Source organism: Triticum aestivum, chromosome 2B (genome assembly GCF_018294505.1).
Source record: "Triticum aestivum cultivar Chinese Spring chromosome 2B, IWGSC CS RefSeq v2.1, whole genome shotgun sequence".
Taxonomy (NCBI): domain Eukaryota; kingdom Viridiplantae; phylum Streptophyta; class Magnoliopsida; order Poales; family Poaceae; genus Triticum; species Triticum aestivum.
The window spans coordinates 521,698,737-521,711,707 of record NC_057798.1 but is presented as its reverse complement, the minus strand read 5'-3'; the positions used below and the strand labels follow the sequence as shown (position 1 = coordinate 521,711,707).

General features: G+C 48.3%; 1 protein-coding gene across 1 annotated transcript; it reads right to left on the bottom strand.

The window, feature by feature from the left end:
- Positions 1–5,351: 5,351 nt before the first annotated feature.
- LOC123045793 (BAG family molecular chaperone regulator 1) lies at positions 5,352–7,328 on the bottom strand. Its single transcript, XM_044468968.1, has 2 exons — positions 6,906–7,328; positions 5,352–5,950 (listed from the first exon to the last, which is right to left on the bottom strand). The coding sequence occupies exons 1-2, from the start codon at positions 7,183–7,185 to the stop codon at positions 5,721–5,723; spliced, it is 510 nt and encodes a 169-aa protein (XP_044324903.1). The 5' UTR covers positions 7,186–7,328; the 3' UTR covers positions 5,352–5,720.
- Positions 7,329–12,971: the final 5,643 nt, after the last annotated feature.

The following is a 12,971-nucleotide window of genomic DNA, read 5'->3' as shown; positions in this document are numbered from 1 at the left end:
CGCAGACGACGGGGCCGGGGAATCCGAATCAACGCAACAAGGCACCGGCCGCGCGCATGTGGCTTGGGAGCCTCCGTGTCATGGAGACAAAGCTTAGCTCGGGAATAATGCAAATTCCGAGGCACCAGGACAAACCAAAGAGCATCTTTTTCACTTGTTGAAATCTCTAGAAAAACAAATATTTAGGAACAGAGAGAGTATAAAATTTGGTTGGTCCTGCAGAATAGAAATTGAATGGCAGATCGGCTGTTGGCGAGAAGTTGGCCACACAATGATAATATATGCAGTCTCTGCGAGCAAGAGATGGAAACAGCTGAACACCTACCGACCCATTTCGTCCGGCTGTGTCCGTTTGGGTCGGCGCGGAAAAAAGTGGCGGTCCAACGCGCCGATACAAACCCAAATCACATCCGCGTCGCGTCCGCGCCGACGCATTTGCGGCCCAAATTTGCGCCCCAAATGTGACGGCGCGGACGTCAAACGGACGCTTCGCGCGCCTTCTCGCTATCCGCCGCGCCCCCACATGGCAGCCGTCCAACTACCCGCTGCCCACGCGGTCAGCTTAATTTATGACGACGGGTCCACGCGTTAGCGACGACGCTCGTCCTTTTTTAAGTCTACAGTGCGGCGGGGCCGTCCTCATCCAAACTCGCCGTCCACATCTGCCCATGTTTGCTCCCTCGTCGCCGGCAAACCCTAGCCACCACAACCACAGCGAGATGGGCCTCTTCTCCGGTGCCAGCGGCAGCAAGGCCAAGGACAAGTCACCCGCCACCCCTTTCCCCTCCGAGTTCCTCCTACCTCTGCCGGCGCCGGCGCCTCGCCGGCAGAGGCAGCGCGTCAACGTGCCAGTGCACCAGGCGGAGTGGCACTGGCAGAACCGCCAGCCTCTGTCGTATCCGGACGTGACGCTGCCGCACGACTGGCATCTGGATCCAGATAGGATCCCAGTGCCGGCGGCGCCGTGGTCGGCTCGTGCTCATGTGGAGGAGGTGTGGCGCCGGCGGGCGCTGCTGACGCCGGAGCAGCGCGCCGACCTGGCCTACGCAACCGACTCGCCCAACTGGGCGAGGTGGTTCGCCTTCGAGCACGAGAAGGCGAGGCGGCGGGGCGTGCGCGAGGTCGACCGGAGGTTGCCGCCAACGCCGCTCGTCGTCCGCGAGGAGGACTAGGCGGCCCTTGCGGCCGTCTACCGGGAGAGCGAGGAGGACGAGCGGCGCAGAGCGGAGGCGGCGGAGGCGAAAGAGGAGGCCCGGTACGAGGCGGTAATGGCGCAGGCCCTTGCGCTCTCCGCGGCGGGCGACAGCGTGGTGCCGTCGGTGGCCCCGCCGTCCCCCATCAAGCCGGAGCCGCAGCCGGAGCCCGAGCCCGAGCCCATCGCGCGCTTCTCCTGGAATGAAGTGGTGCGCGAGTGGGTGTCCGCGCCACCGGTTTGGCTAGGGGCGACGCCGGCGCAGGAGCAGGCGTACCTCGAGATGTGGCGCCAGCGCCGGCTGGCAGAGGAGCGCCTTGACGGCGAGTACGAGGAGATGCTCGATCGCGACCTCGAGAAGGAGCAACGCGAGGCCGAGGAGGAGGCGCTCCAGGCCGCGGCTACACAGGCGGCCGCACACCCCCCCCGCCCCGGCACTGCCTGCGCCGGCACAGCCCGACATGACGGCGCTCTGGAACACGGCGTTCGCCTGGGCCGGGCTGGCGCCGACGCTCATCGACCTCACGGACCCCGAGGACGACAACGAGACGCCTAGGGCAGCGCGCCGCCTCGTAGTTTATTAGGTTGTTTTTTTCTAATACAAATGTGGAAGCGTGGACTCTCGCCGGCCTTCGTGGCCGGCTTTAATGTTTAATTAATGTTGTTTTTCTTTTTTTAATATCCATGCGTTCATTTTTTTTGGCGCCGTCAAAATGGATCGCAGGCCAGTGTTGGGCCCATGCGCCGACCCAAATGCGAAAGCGCGCATCCAAAATCATGGTTTTATTTTTACTAAATCGTTACTCTTAAATCATGAACATTTTTTTTGAAACTGTGAACATTTTTTAAAAACTTACAAACATTTTTTTTGAAATCATGAACAATTTTTTTAGAAATTTGTGAACATTCTCTTAAGTCATGAACATGTTTTTCAAATCATGATTTTTTTTGAAATAATGAACATTTTAAAATTAAAGACTACCTTTTCAAAATCATGAACATTTTTTTTCAAATTTGTGAACATTTTTAGATTTAGCGAGCATTTTTTTGAATCGTGGACATTTTTTCCAAATTCGTGAACATTTTTTGAATTAGCGAACATTTGTTTGAATTTTTTATTTATGAACATTTTTTTAATTTTGTGAACTTTTTTTTTACAAATTGGTGAACAGTTTTTGAATTCTAGAGCATTTTTCTGTAATCATGATTTACTTATTTTGTGAACTTTTCCAATTTCACGAACATTTTTTTGAAATCATGAACATTGTTTAAATTTATGAACATTTTTAAAAATTTTGAACATTTTTTGCCAAATTCATGAACAATTTTTGAATAACCGATCATATTTTTGGAAATCATGATTGTTTTATTCAAAATTAGTAACTTTTCTGAAATTTAGGACCTTTTGATATCCTGAATTGTAGAAAAAAATAAAAAAAGAATAGGAAAAAAAGAAAAAGGAAACATCCGCAAAAAAAACAGCGACGTCCCGACCACACATGGGCCGGCCCATAAGGGGAGCGGGGGGTGCGCGCATGCTTTCTTCGCAGCGCGTGCTGCGCCCTATAGGCGCTCCCTGTGCTGGGATCGACGATAACCTAAGAGCAACTCCAACGGGTCGATCTAAACGGACGACGAATTTGTCCGCTTTTTGTCCGTTTGGGCCGGCCGCCCGCCCAGCGTCTGACCTGTTTTAGATTTGGATCGGCAGTGCACCCAACGCGCCGATCCATTTCATGTCCGTAATCAACTTTTTTTTAAAAAGGCTAGCGGCCGATCATGCCAGCGACCATGTCTCATGCCGGCATCATGCCAGCGCCGGCATACAATGCCAGCTTCAAAAAATAACAGTTCATGCGGGCGCACTCGCTAGCCGGCCGACACCATGCACACGCTGCATACAATGCCGGCTTAAAAAAATAACAGTTCATGCTGGCGCACTCGCCTGCCGGCCGGCACACATGCCAGTGCCAGCACAGAAAAAAAAGGGTGAGACTTGAGTTCGACCACGCCATCGCGGCCCCTGTGGTCATGCCAGCACACCTGCCAGCATACAAAAAAGATGGCGCTCGCCGCCATAGATCACTCGTCGTTGAACTTGAGCATGTCAGCCTGCATATTCTCGAACCACAGCCTCTTCCTTGGCGACACGGTGTTGAGATCCACCTTCATGATCTCCACCCCGATCATCATGCTCGCGAGAGCCACTTCTTTCGCCTTGGTCTTGGCGTTGGCGGCCTCGATCTCTAGCATCTTGGCTTGCTTCTCCGCCTCCATATCAAGCATCCTTGCTTGCTTCTCCGCGTTCATCTCAAGCCTCCTTCTTTGAATCTCCATGAAGGCGTTCATTTGTTCTTCCCTTTCTTGCCGGCGCTTCTCCTCCCTTGAGTCCTTCTTGGTGATCATGCTCTCCACGGTTGCGATCAAGGCGATCGATGCCGCATCCCACTTGTCCTCCTTCTTGGAGTTGGTCTTCCCCCGCGGTCGAGCCTTCTCACCGTCCCCAACCTCCTCCACGGCTTGTTTCCCACCACGCGACTTGAGGGCGGCATATTGTGACTTGAGGGTTTAGGGGGCGGCCGGCATTGCCGGATGAGGCGAGGCCGACGTCGGTGTCGAGGTCGTCGTCCATGGTGGGGGTGGGGCGGGAGCGCGCGCGGGTGGGAGGGATTTTGGGTAGAATGGAGGGAAATGGTGGAGGCTGCCACCGGCTAGCGGGCCCGGGGGAAGGAGAAGGCGCGCGCGCATCCGCCTCGTGTCCGCTCCGACGCAAATCCGGCTCAAAAATGGGTCAGGAATGGGTCGGCAGGCAGACGCCAAGCGGACGCGCGTCTGTTTGGATCGGCGCGTTGGGACGAATTTTGTGTCCGCGCCAACCCAAACGGACGCCAGCGAACGAAATAGGTCACCCCGTTGGAGTTGCTCTAAGCGCCGCTTTACATACGATGTGCGTCGAGTTTCATATGAGTGGGTGTGTCTGAAACCTGGGATTTGTCCTGGTTTCGGTTTTGTAAATGTTAAACCTCATTTTCGACCTACAAGGCGGAGCTCCTGCTATCCCAGTCAAAGATCAATAGCTCTGTCGCAGGTGCTATCAAGGATTCAAGGTCGTAGAGTTGCATGGTAAATTGTTAAGAGCATCTACGATGCGGGTGCAGGTGCTGAACTCATCCTCTTTGAAAATTTCTTTCAGATGAGACTTGTATGGTCCTTGGCTTTTTTATGGCAAAATCTTCTCTTAAATTGAATTTGATGAAGAGCTCTTTTACGTAACAGTTGTGATTAACCTCACACAAGGATGAGATGTCTTTCGCTGAAATCTCATCACATATGGGCCCTTAACAGTTGACTTTATGGACCATGCGCTTTCGCATTTAGAAATTTCAGTAGATAAAAATACAAATAGGAAGGGTCAAGATTCCAACCCCGCTAGTCGAAATTGACAAGGAAATAAAAAGAGATCAAACTTTCTGGTTCTGACGATGATCCGTTAAACAATTTGACAATCTATCATAATCTCACCAGCACTTTTGCAGTACATGACCATTGCTCGTCCCGAACTCTCATACATTGTTCAACCAGCTTGATCATGCAAGCTCCTCTCTTCCCACTTTAATCTAATCAAAAGGATCGTGTTGTATCTCGAGGGAACCTCGGATTTCAGCCCCCACATATACCCTTTTGCTCCCTCTACCTTCCTAGCTTATTCAAATGCAGGCTGGGCCGATCATCCTGACACTCGAGGCCCCACCTCGGGATTTTGCGTATTTCTTGAGAATAATTTCATATCTTTGTTGTCGAAACTTTAACTTATTGTTTCCTGGTTGAACGTCGAGGTGAAGTATCGGGTCGTCACCCATCTCGTTGTCGAGACCTCTTAGTTGCGCCAACTTCTTCAGGAGCTTCATCACCCCATCACAAAGTATCTATTGTGGTAATATGTGATTGGTTTAACAACCGTGTACATGACACGTGGGTAAGAGTTGGTCAATTTGGCATCACAAATGTGAACTCTAAGCATTTATTTTACTCTGGTGTCCGATGAACCATTCATTCTGGCTTCGCAAGCAACTCAAGTGTGTTATGCCCAAGATCCCGTTGACAAATCTCATCCACAACTTAATTGTGAGCACGTCTCATGACACATTGATACATCTCATCCATCTAAGCTTGCACTCTCCGATTTAACTTGTTAACATGCATGACATCCACATTTAGACTTGCAACTCTGGGAGCCTAACCCTTACATTATCTAAAAAAGAAAGAACTTAAAAAACTTGCAACCGGCTACAAATTGCACAATCATGCAATTAACTAGTTAAAAGTTGGTAGTACCCTAACTCTCACACGAGGAGGTTCTTTGCCCTTCCATTCCATGGAGTGGTACTTAAGTTCGGATGATCAACAGCAGCGAACCACACCATGCATCAGCTCCCAAATAGGTTTCTTTTAACAACTTTTTCTGAGACTGACTGGCTGATGGTATGATTGATTTGATTTACCCTAACTGTTAGCGAGGTGGGCCGGCCTACACCTTGATAAAAGTCTGATACGGGCTCTGCACGGCATGGCCCGCGAGGGCGGCACGGAGCTTCATGTCCTTGAGGGCAGGGTCCTCGAGGAGCAGCACCTTGTCCTTGTCCCTCACCCCAACCATATGGAGGTGGTCGCTGTCCTCCTTCTCCTTGCCCCTGAAGAGCAGCCTCTGCTCCCTCGGCTCCAGCCCCGTCACCATGGACACTACCACCTTCAGCTCACCTGCACAAATTAATTTTCATAACACATGTTAGACCTTGATCCAATGAATTGTACTTAGTTTATATTCAGTGATTGCTTTGTACTAGCAAACAAGGTGGAGGTAATTTCCACTCAGGTTCCTACTCCGAACCATCGTGTGCACATTATTTAGTGATAGAAAAACACAATGAGCTTATGCTTTGTACTAAAAAACTCTGAACCATTGTGTGCACGCTGGCAAGACAGGAAGCCTGCCACATTGCTAGTCGTTGTTCAGACATGTCCGTGCATTTTCTTGAAAAATAATTACAAGGACAACTCCATGATTTAGTAAGGAAGAAGGAGTGGGTGGCACAGCACAGATCCTTGTCATCGGTTGTTTTATTAATTATTACTGAAGCAAGGAGGAGACCTTGCTCATGGACATGCATATCTCCACATCACCTTGCGAAGGTTCAGGAGCTCACACCGTCACACGTGTCAACTACTCAACTTGGAGAATGGTAGTAAAATTAGTGCATCTGGCTGTGCGAACAGGGACGTGCAGACTCGTGTCAAAAAAGAAAGAAAGAGTTTAGACTTGTCTAGTTGTTCTTGTAAAAATGCTCCGTAACTAGTTTCAGTATTCAGTAAAAGACTATACACAAGATGGAACTAGCCAACTAGGTATCATAGTTGCTGTGAATCTACTTGTACTACTGACGTTTGCAAGATCAAATCAGCACCATAAAGATGTGCACCAGCATGTGCTTACTACACTTTCTCTGAAAAGATGAGTGCTTGGGGGATATCCATTCAACTTTGGCAACATAAAGAGGTGCTTACTACTTTAGTATGTGAGAGAAGCCCCGTAAGGAATCATGACCAAATGAACCACTTTCCAAGAACACATACATTCTACTATAATCACACACTAGTCACATTCATATATTCTCTAAAAAAATCAAATCAGCTTTGCAAAGACGAGAGTACTCACCAAAGGTGCAGGTAGCTCCAATGGAGACCTCGTGCCAGGAGTAGCCGGTGGCCACCCTGACGGTGATGACCTCGACGTCCCCCCTACCGTCCCTCCTCTGCACCAGCATGCCCCCCGGCCGCACCTCCCACTCGATCTCCCCGCTGCCGCCGCCACCCCGAATGCCACCGGCGTCGCTGCCGTCGTCACTGCTGCTGCTGCTCCTGCTACCAGACCTGCTGATTTTGGAGGAGCTCCTCCTGAAGAGCTTCTTGGGGTTGGGGCACCTCAGCTTGATCATGGTTGCAAATGGCAGCTAGTCTAGCTCGGATGGCTCTGCTGTTGTTCCTTGCAGTTGGTGTTGAGGCAGTTGAGCTGGTGGTGGCTGTAGGAACAGGGCTTTGCTGTGTCTATATAGGAGAGGCGAGCTAGCTATAAACTATAGGAAGGCAATGAGGGTGGCCTGGCATGCAACAGGACAAGCTTTGGAAGCGTGCGGCTATTTGTCAAAGGCGTCAACGAAGGGGACACTGCGACAGGCGAACTTGGCACAGTCCAAAGCGGCAGGCCAGGCTCTCAAAAGGAGAAACAACTTGTGAAAGTGTTTCTCGACAGGCAGAAAAGAAATGAAACCCAATTTTTATATTTAGTCCGATCAAGAGCTCACATGAAGCCACCGTGCTGACATGCGGGCCCGCGTAAACCGAATAACGTTTCTTGCTGTCATTGACGTGCGGGCCCCAATAAAATTTGTTTTGGACATCTATTCCTCGGGTAGCTGAAGAAAATTCAACCTCAACCAATTGTCTAAGCTTCTACTTCCACCTTCAGCCAACGTTAACATTTATCTCTTTGCGCCCCTTCGACTTCGGCCTGACCACCTGCTCCCAACCCCACACGGCAGGCGGCGCTTCCGCGACCGCCTTGTCATCCCTCCATTGGTCCATCATTTGGCCTTCACCCGCTCATTGTAGTACTGCCATCACCCCGGCCATCCCTCTAATTACCGCCCTTCCTTCCCCACCTCACCTCATGTTCTGCTTCGACCCGACACACCCCCTTCCCCCAAGCATCCGAACTGTCAACCTCGAACTTCCCTCATCTGGAACATCGTTGTCGTGTAGTCCCTGATTCCGGGTCGCTCGCGTCTGTGGCCTTGCCAGAGTCCCTGCACTCGACGCGGCGCCGTCATCTTCGGCCACAATCGTGAGGCACAGAGATGCCGTCTCCGGCCACGGTGCTTCACGAACTATGGCCGACATCTTTTGAACATTAGCAAAACCCAATTTTTCTAGAGTTCACGTGGGAGAGGATTTGTAGCATGCAGGTGCGGTGGCACCGAGCCCCTCACACGTGTTATTTCTTGTGACATCCGAACTTAAAACATCCATATCTTTTCAACCAAAAGTATAATTTAAATTTTGTTTTCAGATTCGTGTTGCTTGTGATCAGGGCTTACAAATAAGATTCATTTTGAATATGTTTGGATGGATTTTTAAACTTTGATAAGTTTCAATAACAAACTTAAAAGGAATGAATGAAAAAATCGTTAAGTTTCAAAACTGAATCCATAAATTTCGGAACTTGATCTACAAAGTGGTCAACCGGGTTTAATTGGCACTTGGGTCAGGCCACTGCTGTGGAAGCTAAAGTGAGTGAAATGTTTTGGGAGTCGCGTCACGGCCATGCATGCATGGATAGTAGGAGTAGAATAGTAATAATCTAGTGCGCGCTCGGTGGAACTAGCTAAGCACATGGGGTTTGGCAAAAACGCATGATGCGACGATTAGCACGGTCGGTTAGGACACAAACCTACCGGGATTAATGTAATGGCGGTTGGTCGCAAGTTTTCCCGGCCTGTGTCTCGCGGCTGATGAGCACGCACATCATGCACAGGGGCAAAAAGGGTTTGCTTCATGGCGTGATGATTGAGACGAGACTCTACGTGCAATTTGTGCGGATCATTAACCCAGTTGATAGCTAGCCAGTAGGCCCTAGCTAGGGTATATTATTAGTAGTATTAGGTTGGACTCTCAGGTTTTGGGGCGTCTAGCGGTGGTTAAGGCAGCATGTGGGGCTTCAAGTTTATTATTAGGTTTTGAACCTTGGAATTGTCCAAAACATCCGAAATTGTTTAAGTTTCATTTTTTTCTTGATACAGGTGTACTGCTTTTATCTTTGTACTCCATCTGCCCCATAATATAAGAATGTTTTTTTTACATTAGAGTAGTGTTAAAAACGTTCTTATATTGTGGGACGGAGGGAGTATATGACAATCATTTATAGGCGTCAGGTATACTAGCTTGCAATGAACAAACAAAGATAGCAAACTAATTTCTCTATGCAAGTTAACTGAAATTCTGAGCTTAACAATCAGACGTGAAGTCATGGAAAAGGAAGGATAGTGTGGTACTTCACCATTCTGACTTCTGACAATGAAAAACTTAACGACATTTCCCTAGCAAAGAGAAAGAAATCCCACTTCTTTACACTGAGTCATCATTCATCAGCGTTGCACATCTCATATGGAATTAGGGGCTTTGGTTGGTTTAGTCCAGATGCAGGTGCCCTGGCTCAGTTAACCCCCGGCCGGCCCGTCAGTCAGGTATGAAACCGAAAAAACTACCAACCTTAATAAAAAGGAACAGTCCTCCGGGCTATAGCTACGTAGACGCATGCCAAAGTCCCAATTGCACAGCCTTTTTTTCTAGCTACCCGACATCGATCCTCTAAGACGATCGATACTATCACCTAACTCATCATCACCCATGCATTAGCATCTTCCCTATTCGTGTCTTACGTGATATAATTACTGTCACTACTAGCTCCCAAGGATCGACTCCACCAGCCACACGCCCACATGCATACGATGTGCAGAGCGATCTATCGAACGTGTGCAGGATATAACTAGCAACGATGCTCTTTGGTTTGTCATGGTGCCTCGGAGTCTGCATTATTCTCGAGCTAAGCCTGTGCCTCCTTGACACGAAGGATCCTAAGCCACATGCGCGCCGCCGGCGCCTTGCATTGATTCGGATTCCCCGGCCCCGTCGTTTGCGGCGGCGATCTTGGCTGGTGGCTCGATCGACCTGATGATGCAGGTGCATGCATGGAGTGGCGTCCAGGATATCGCGCCACGCAGGCATGCCGGTCCATGTGATACATGGCCATCGACTATAAAACAAGAAATGTTAGACTAGTATGATACTTATGATACCGATGTATGATACTGCATCTATAATGCATAGAATCACACAATGACGGAGCCAGGAAAAATTAGAAGCCGGGGCGGACTGCAAAATGTCTAAAAGAACCGGCTAAGTGCAACCGAATAATTGGATACAAAATTATACAACTATAAGACATTAAACTGGAGACTGATAAATTCAGAATAGTTTCAAAGTCAAACAATCGATATCGTATTGTTCATATTCATAATTTTAATAAAAACTAATACTCCCTCCGTCCGAAAATACTTGTCATCAAAATGGATAAAAGGGGATGTATCTAGATGTATTTTAGTTCTAGATACATCTCTTTTTATCCATTTTGATGACATGTATTCTCGGACGGAGGGAGTATTAAATACGACAACTAATCTCTCAATAAATGATAGTACTCGCGAAAAAATACTTGATATCCAAATGTCCGATCAAGCACCCCAAAAGAGACCTTGCAATTGGAAAATGTAAGAATTAATGGTGGAGTTGTAAAAACATATTCACATGGGAAATGAAACATACCAACTAATGATGCCTTGGTAAAATACCTTTTCGAGCCTTCATGGCCTGAAACCTTCGAGTGGTAACATCATCATCGAGTGATTTAAATATTTCACGTTCAGTGTAGCATATCATCAAGTGATTAAACCAATCATCATTGAGCGTGCTGCGCAGTTTAGACTTGATAATTTTCATTGCCGAGAAAGCTCTCTCAACAGATGTCGTGGACACAGGCAGTAGCAAAGCTAACTTAATGAGCTTGTAAACCAATGGAAAGACCAAATGTTTCTCTGTTTCAACCATTTTTGTAGCTAGACTTTCAACATCTTTGTAAGTAGAAAAGGCAGCATGATTTCTCAAATGAAGAACAAAAGTCTCAAGTTGCTCCCTCAATATTGTACGATCACTATTTGAGAAATCGGCACTATATATTTCACCAAGCCGAGAAAGCTTCTGTACATCAAACTTGGAGAAAGAATTCTTGGGATCAAGACACGAGAAACATGCAATTACCTCTTGGTTTGAGTCACTGAAGCGATGTTTCATCTCAACACATACTTTGTCAATAACGACATAGAAAATCTCAGCCCGATAATAATGAAGATTAGTGATAGTCCTTCCCTCTAGCCTCGAGCGACCTTGAACTGGTATTTCATCATCCATATTTGGCACTGGAATGCCTTTGGAATTGCAAAGGGCTTCATCAAAAATACTCTCCCAACCACTATCTCTCATGGTAGCCAACCGGAGTTTAACATCATGAATTAATTCCAAGGCAAGCACAATATTTGTATCCCTTCTTTGCAAAAGTTGTGAGAGCTCATTTGTTATACCAAACAACTTTAGCATAAACTTCAAAACGAGAGCAAATTTGAAGCACTCCATTTTTTCTATGCAACCCGCAGCATGGCTCGGATTACGCCCATTTGTGTCAACCGTGCAAAGAACTTTTATTACAAAGGCCCACATTTGGTCCAAGCGAAGCAAAGTTTTATGATGTGAACCCCATCTAGTATCTCAGGGTCTAGCAAGACTAGTGAAAGATCGTCCATGTCGCCTAGAGGGGGGGGGGTGAATAGGCGTTTTAAAATAATTACGGTTTAGGCTTGAACAAATGCAGAATAAACCTAACGGTTAATTTGTCAAGCACAAAACCTACAACAACTAGGCTCACCTATGTGCACCAACAACTTATGCTAAACAAGATAAACAACTATGTGATAGCAAGATATATGACAAGAACAATATGGCTATCACAAAGTAAAATGCATAAATAAAGGGGCTCGGGTAAGAGATAACCGAGGCATGCGGAGACGACGATGTATCCCGAAGTTCACACCCTTGCGGATGCTAATCTCCGTTTGGAGCGGTGTGGAGGCACAATGCTTCCCAAGAAGCCACTAGGGCCACCGTAATCTCCTCACGCCCTCGCACAATGCAAGATGCCGTGAATCCACTAAGGGACCCTTGAGGACGGTCACCGAACCCGTACAAATGGCAACCCTTGGGGGTGGTCAGCGAACCCGTACACTTTGGCAACCCTTGGGGGCGGTCACAGAAACCCGTCAAATTGCTCGGGGTGATCTCCACAACCTAATTGGAGACCCCGACGCTTGCCCGGAGCTTTACACCACAATGATTGAGCTCCGAACACCACCAACTGTCTAGGGCGCCCAAGCACCCAAGAGGAACAAGCTCAAGGGCACCAAGCACCCAAGAGTAATAAGCTTCTCAACTTGTAACTTCCATGTATCACCGTGAAGAACTCAAACCGATGCACAAATGCAATGGCAAGGGCACACAGAGTGCCCAAGTCCTTCTCTCTCAAATCCCACCAAAGCAACTAATGCTAGGGAGGAAAATGAGAGGAAGAACAAGAAGGAGAACACCAAGAACTCCAAGATCTAGATCCAAGGGGTTCCCCTCACATAGAGGAGAAAGTGATTGGTGGAAACGTGGATCTAGATCTCCTCTCTCTTTTCCATCAAAAACTAGCAAGAATCCATGGAGGGATTGAGAGATAGCAAGCTCGGAGAAGGTCAATAATGGGGGAAGAACACGAGCTCAAAGGATAGGGTTCATTGGGGAAGAAGACCCCTTTATATAGTGGGGGAACCAATCCAACCGTTATTCCACTGAGCAGCCCCGCACAGAGCAGTACTACCGCTAGGGAAGGGCGGTACTACCGCTCCGGGCGGTACTACCGCTCATACCCAGCGGTACTGCCGCGCTGACAGGGCCCTGACCCCAGGGCGGTACTACCGTGGGGGTAGGCGCGGTACTACCGCTAGGAGCGGTACTACCGCCACTACTACCGTCCTTAGTACCGCAAAACCCGACACGAAAAACATCGTTCTCGAATCGA

What these genes read in the sequence shown, in the direction of transcription:
- LOC123045793 (XM_044468968.1), bottom strand. Translation starts at nt 7,185, where the DNA reads ATGATCAAGCTGAGGTGCCCCAACCCCAAGAAGCTCTTCAGGAGGAGC. An exon ending in TGGAGCTACCTGCACCTTTG is followed by an intron (nt 5,951 to 6,905) that starts GTGAGTACTCTC and finishes TAATTTGTGCAG; the next exon opens with GTGAGCTGAAGGTGGTAGTG.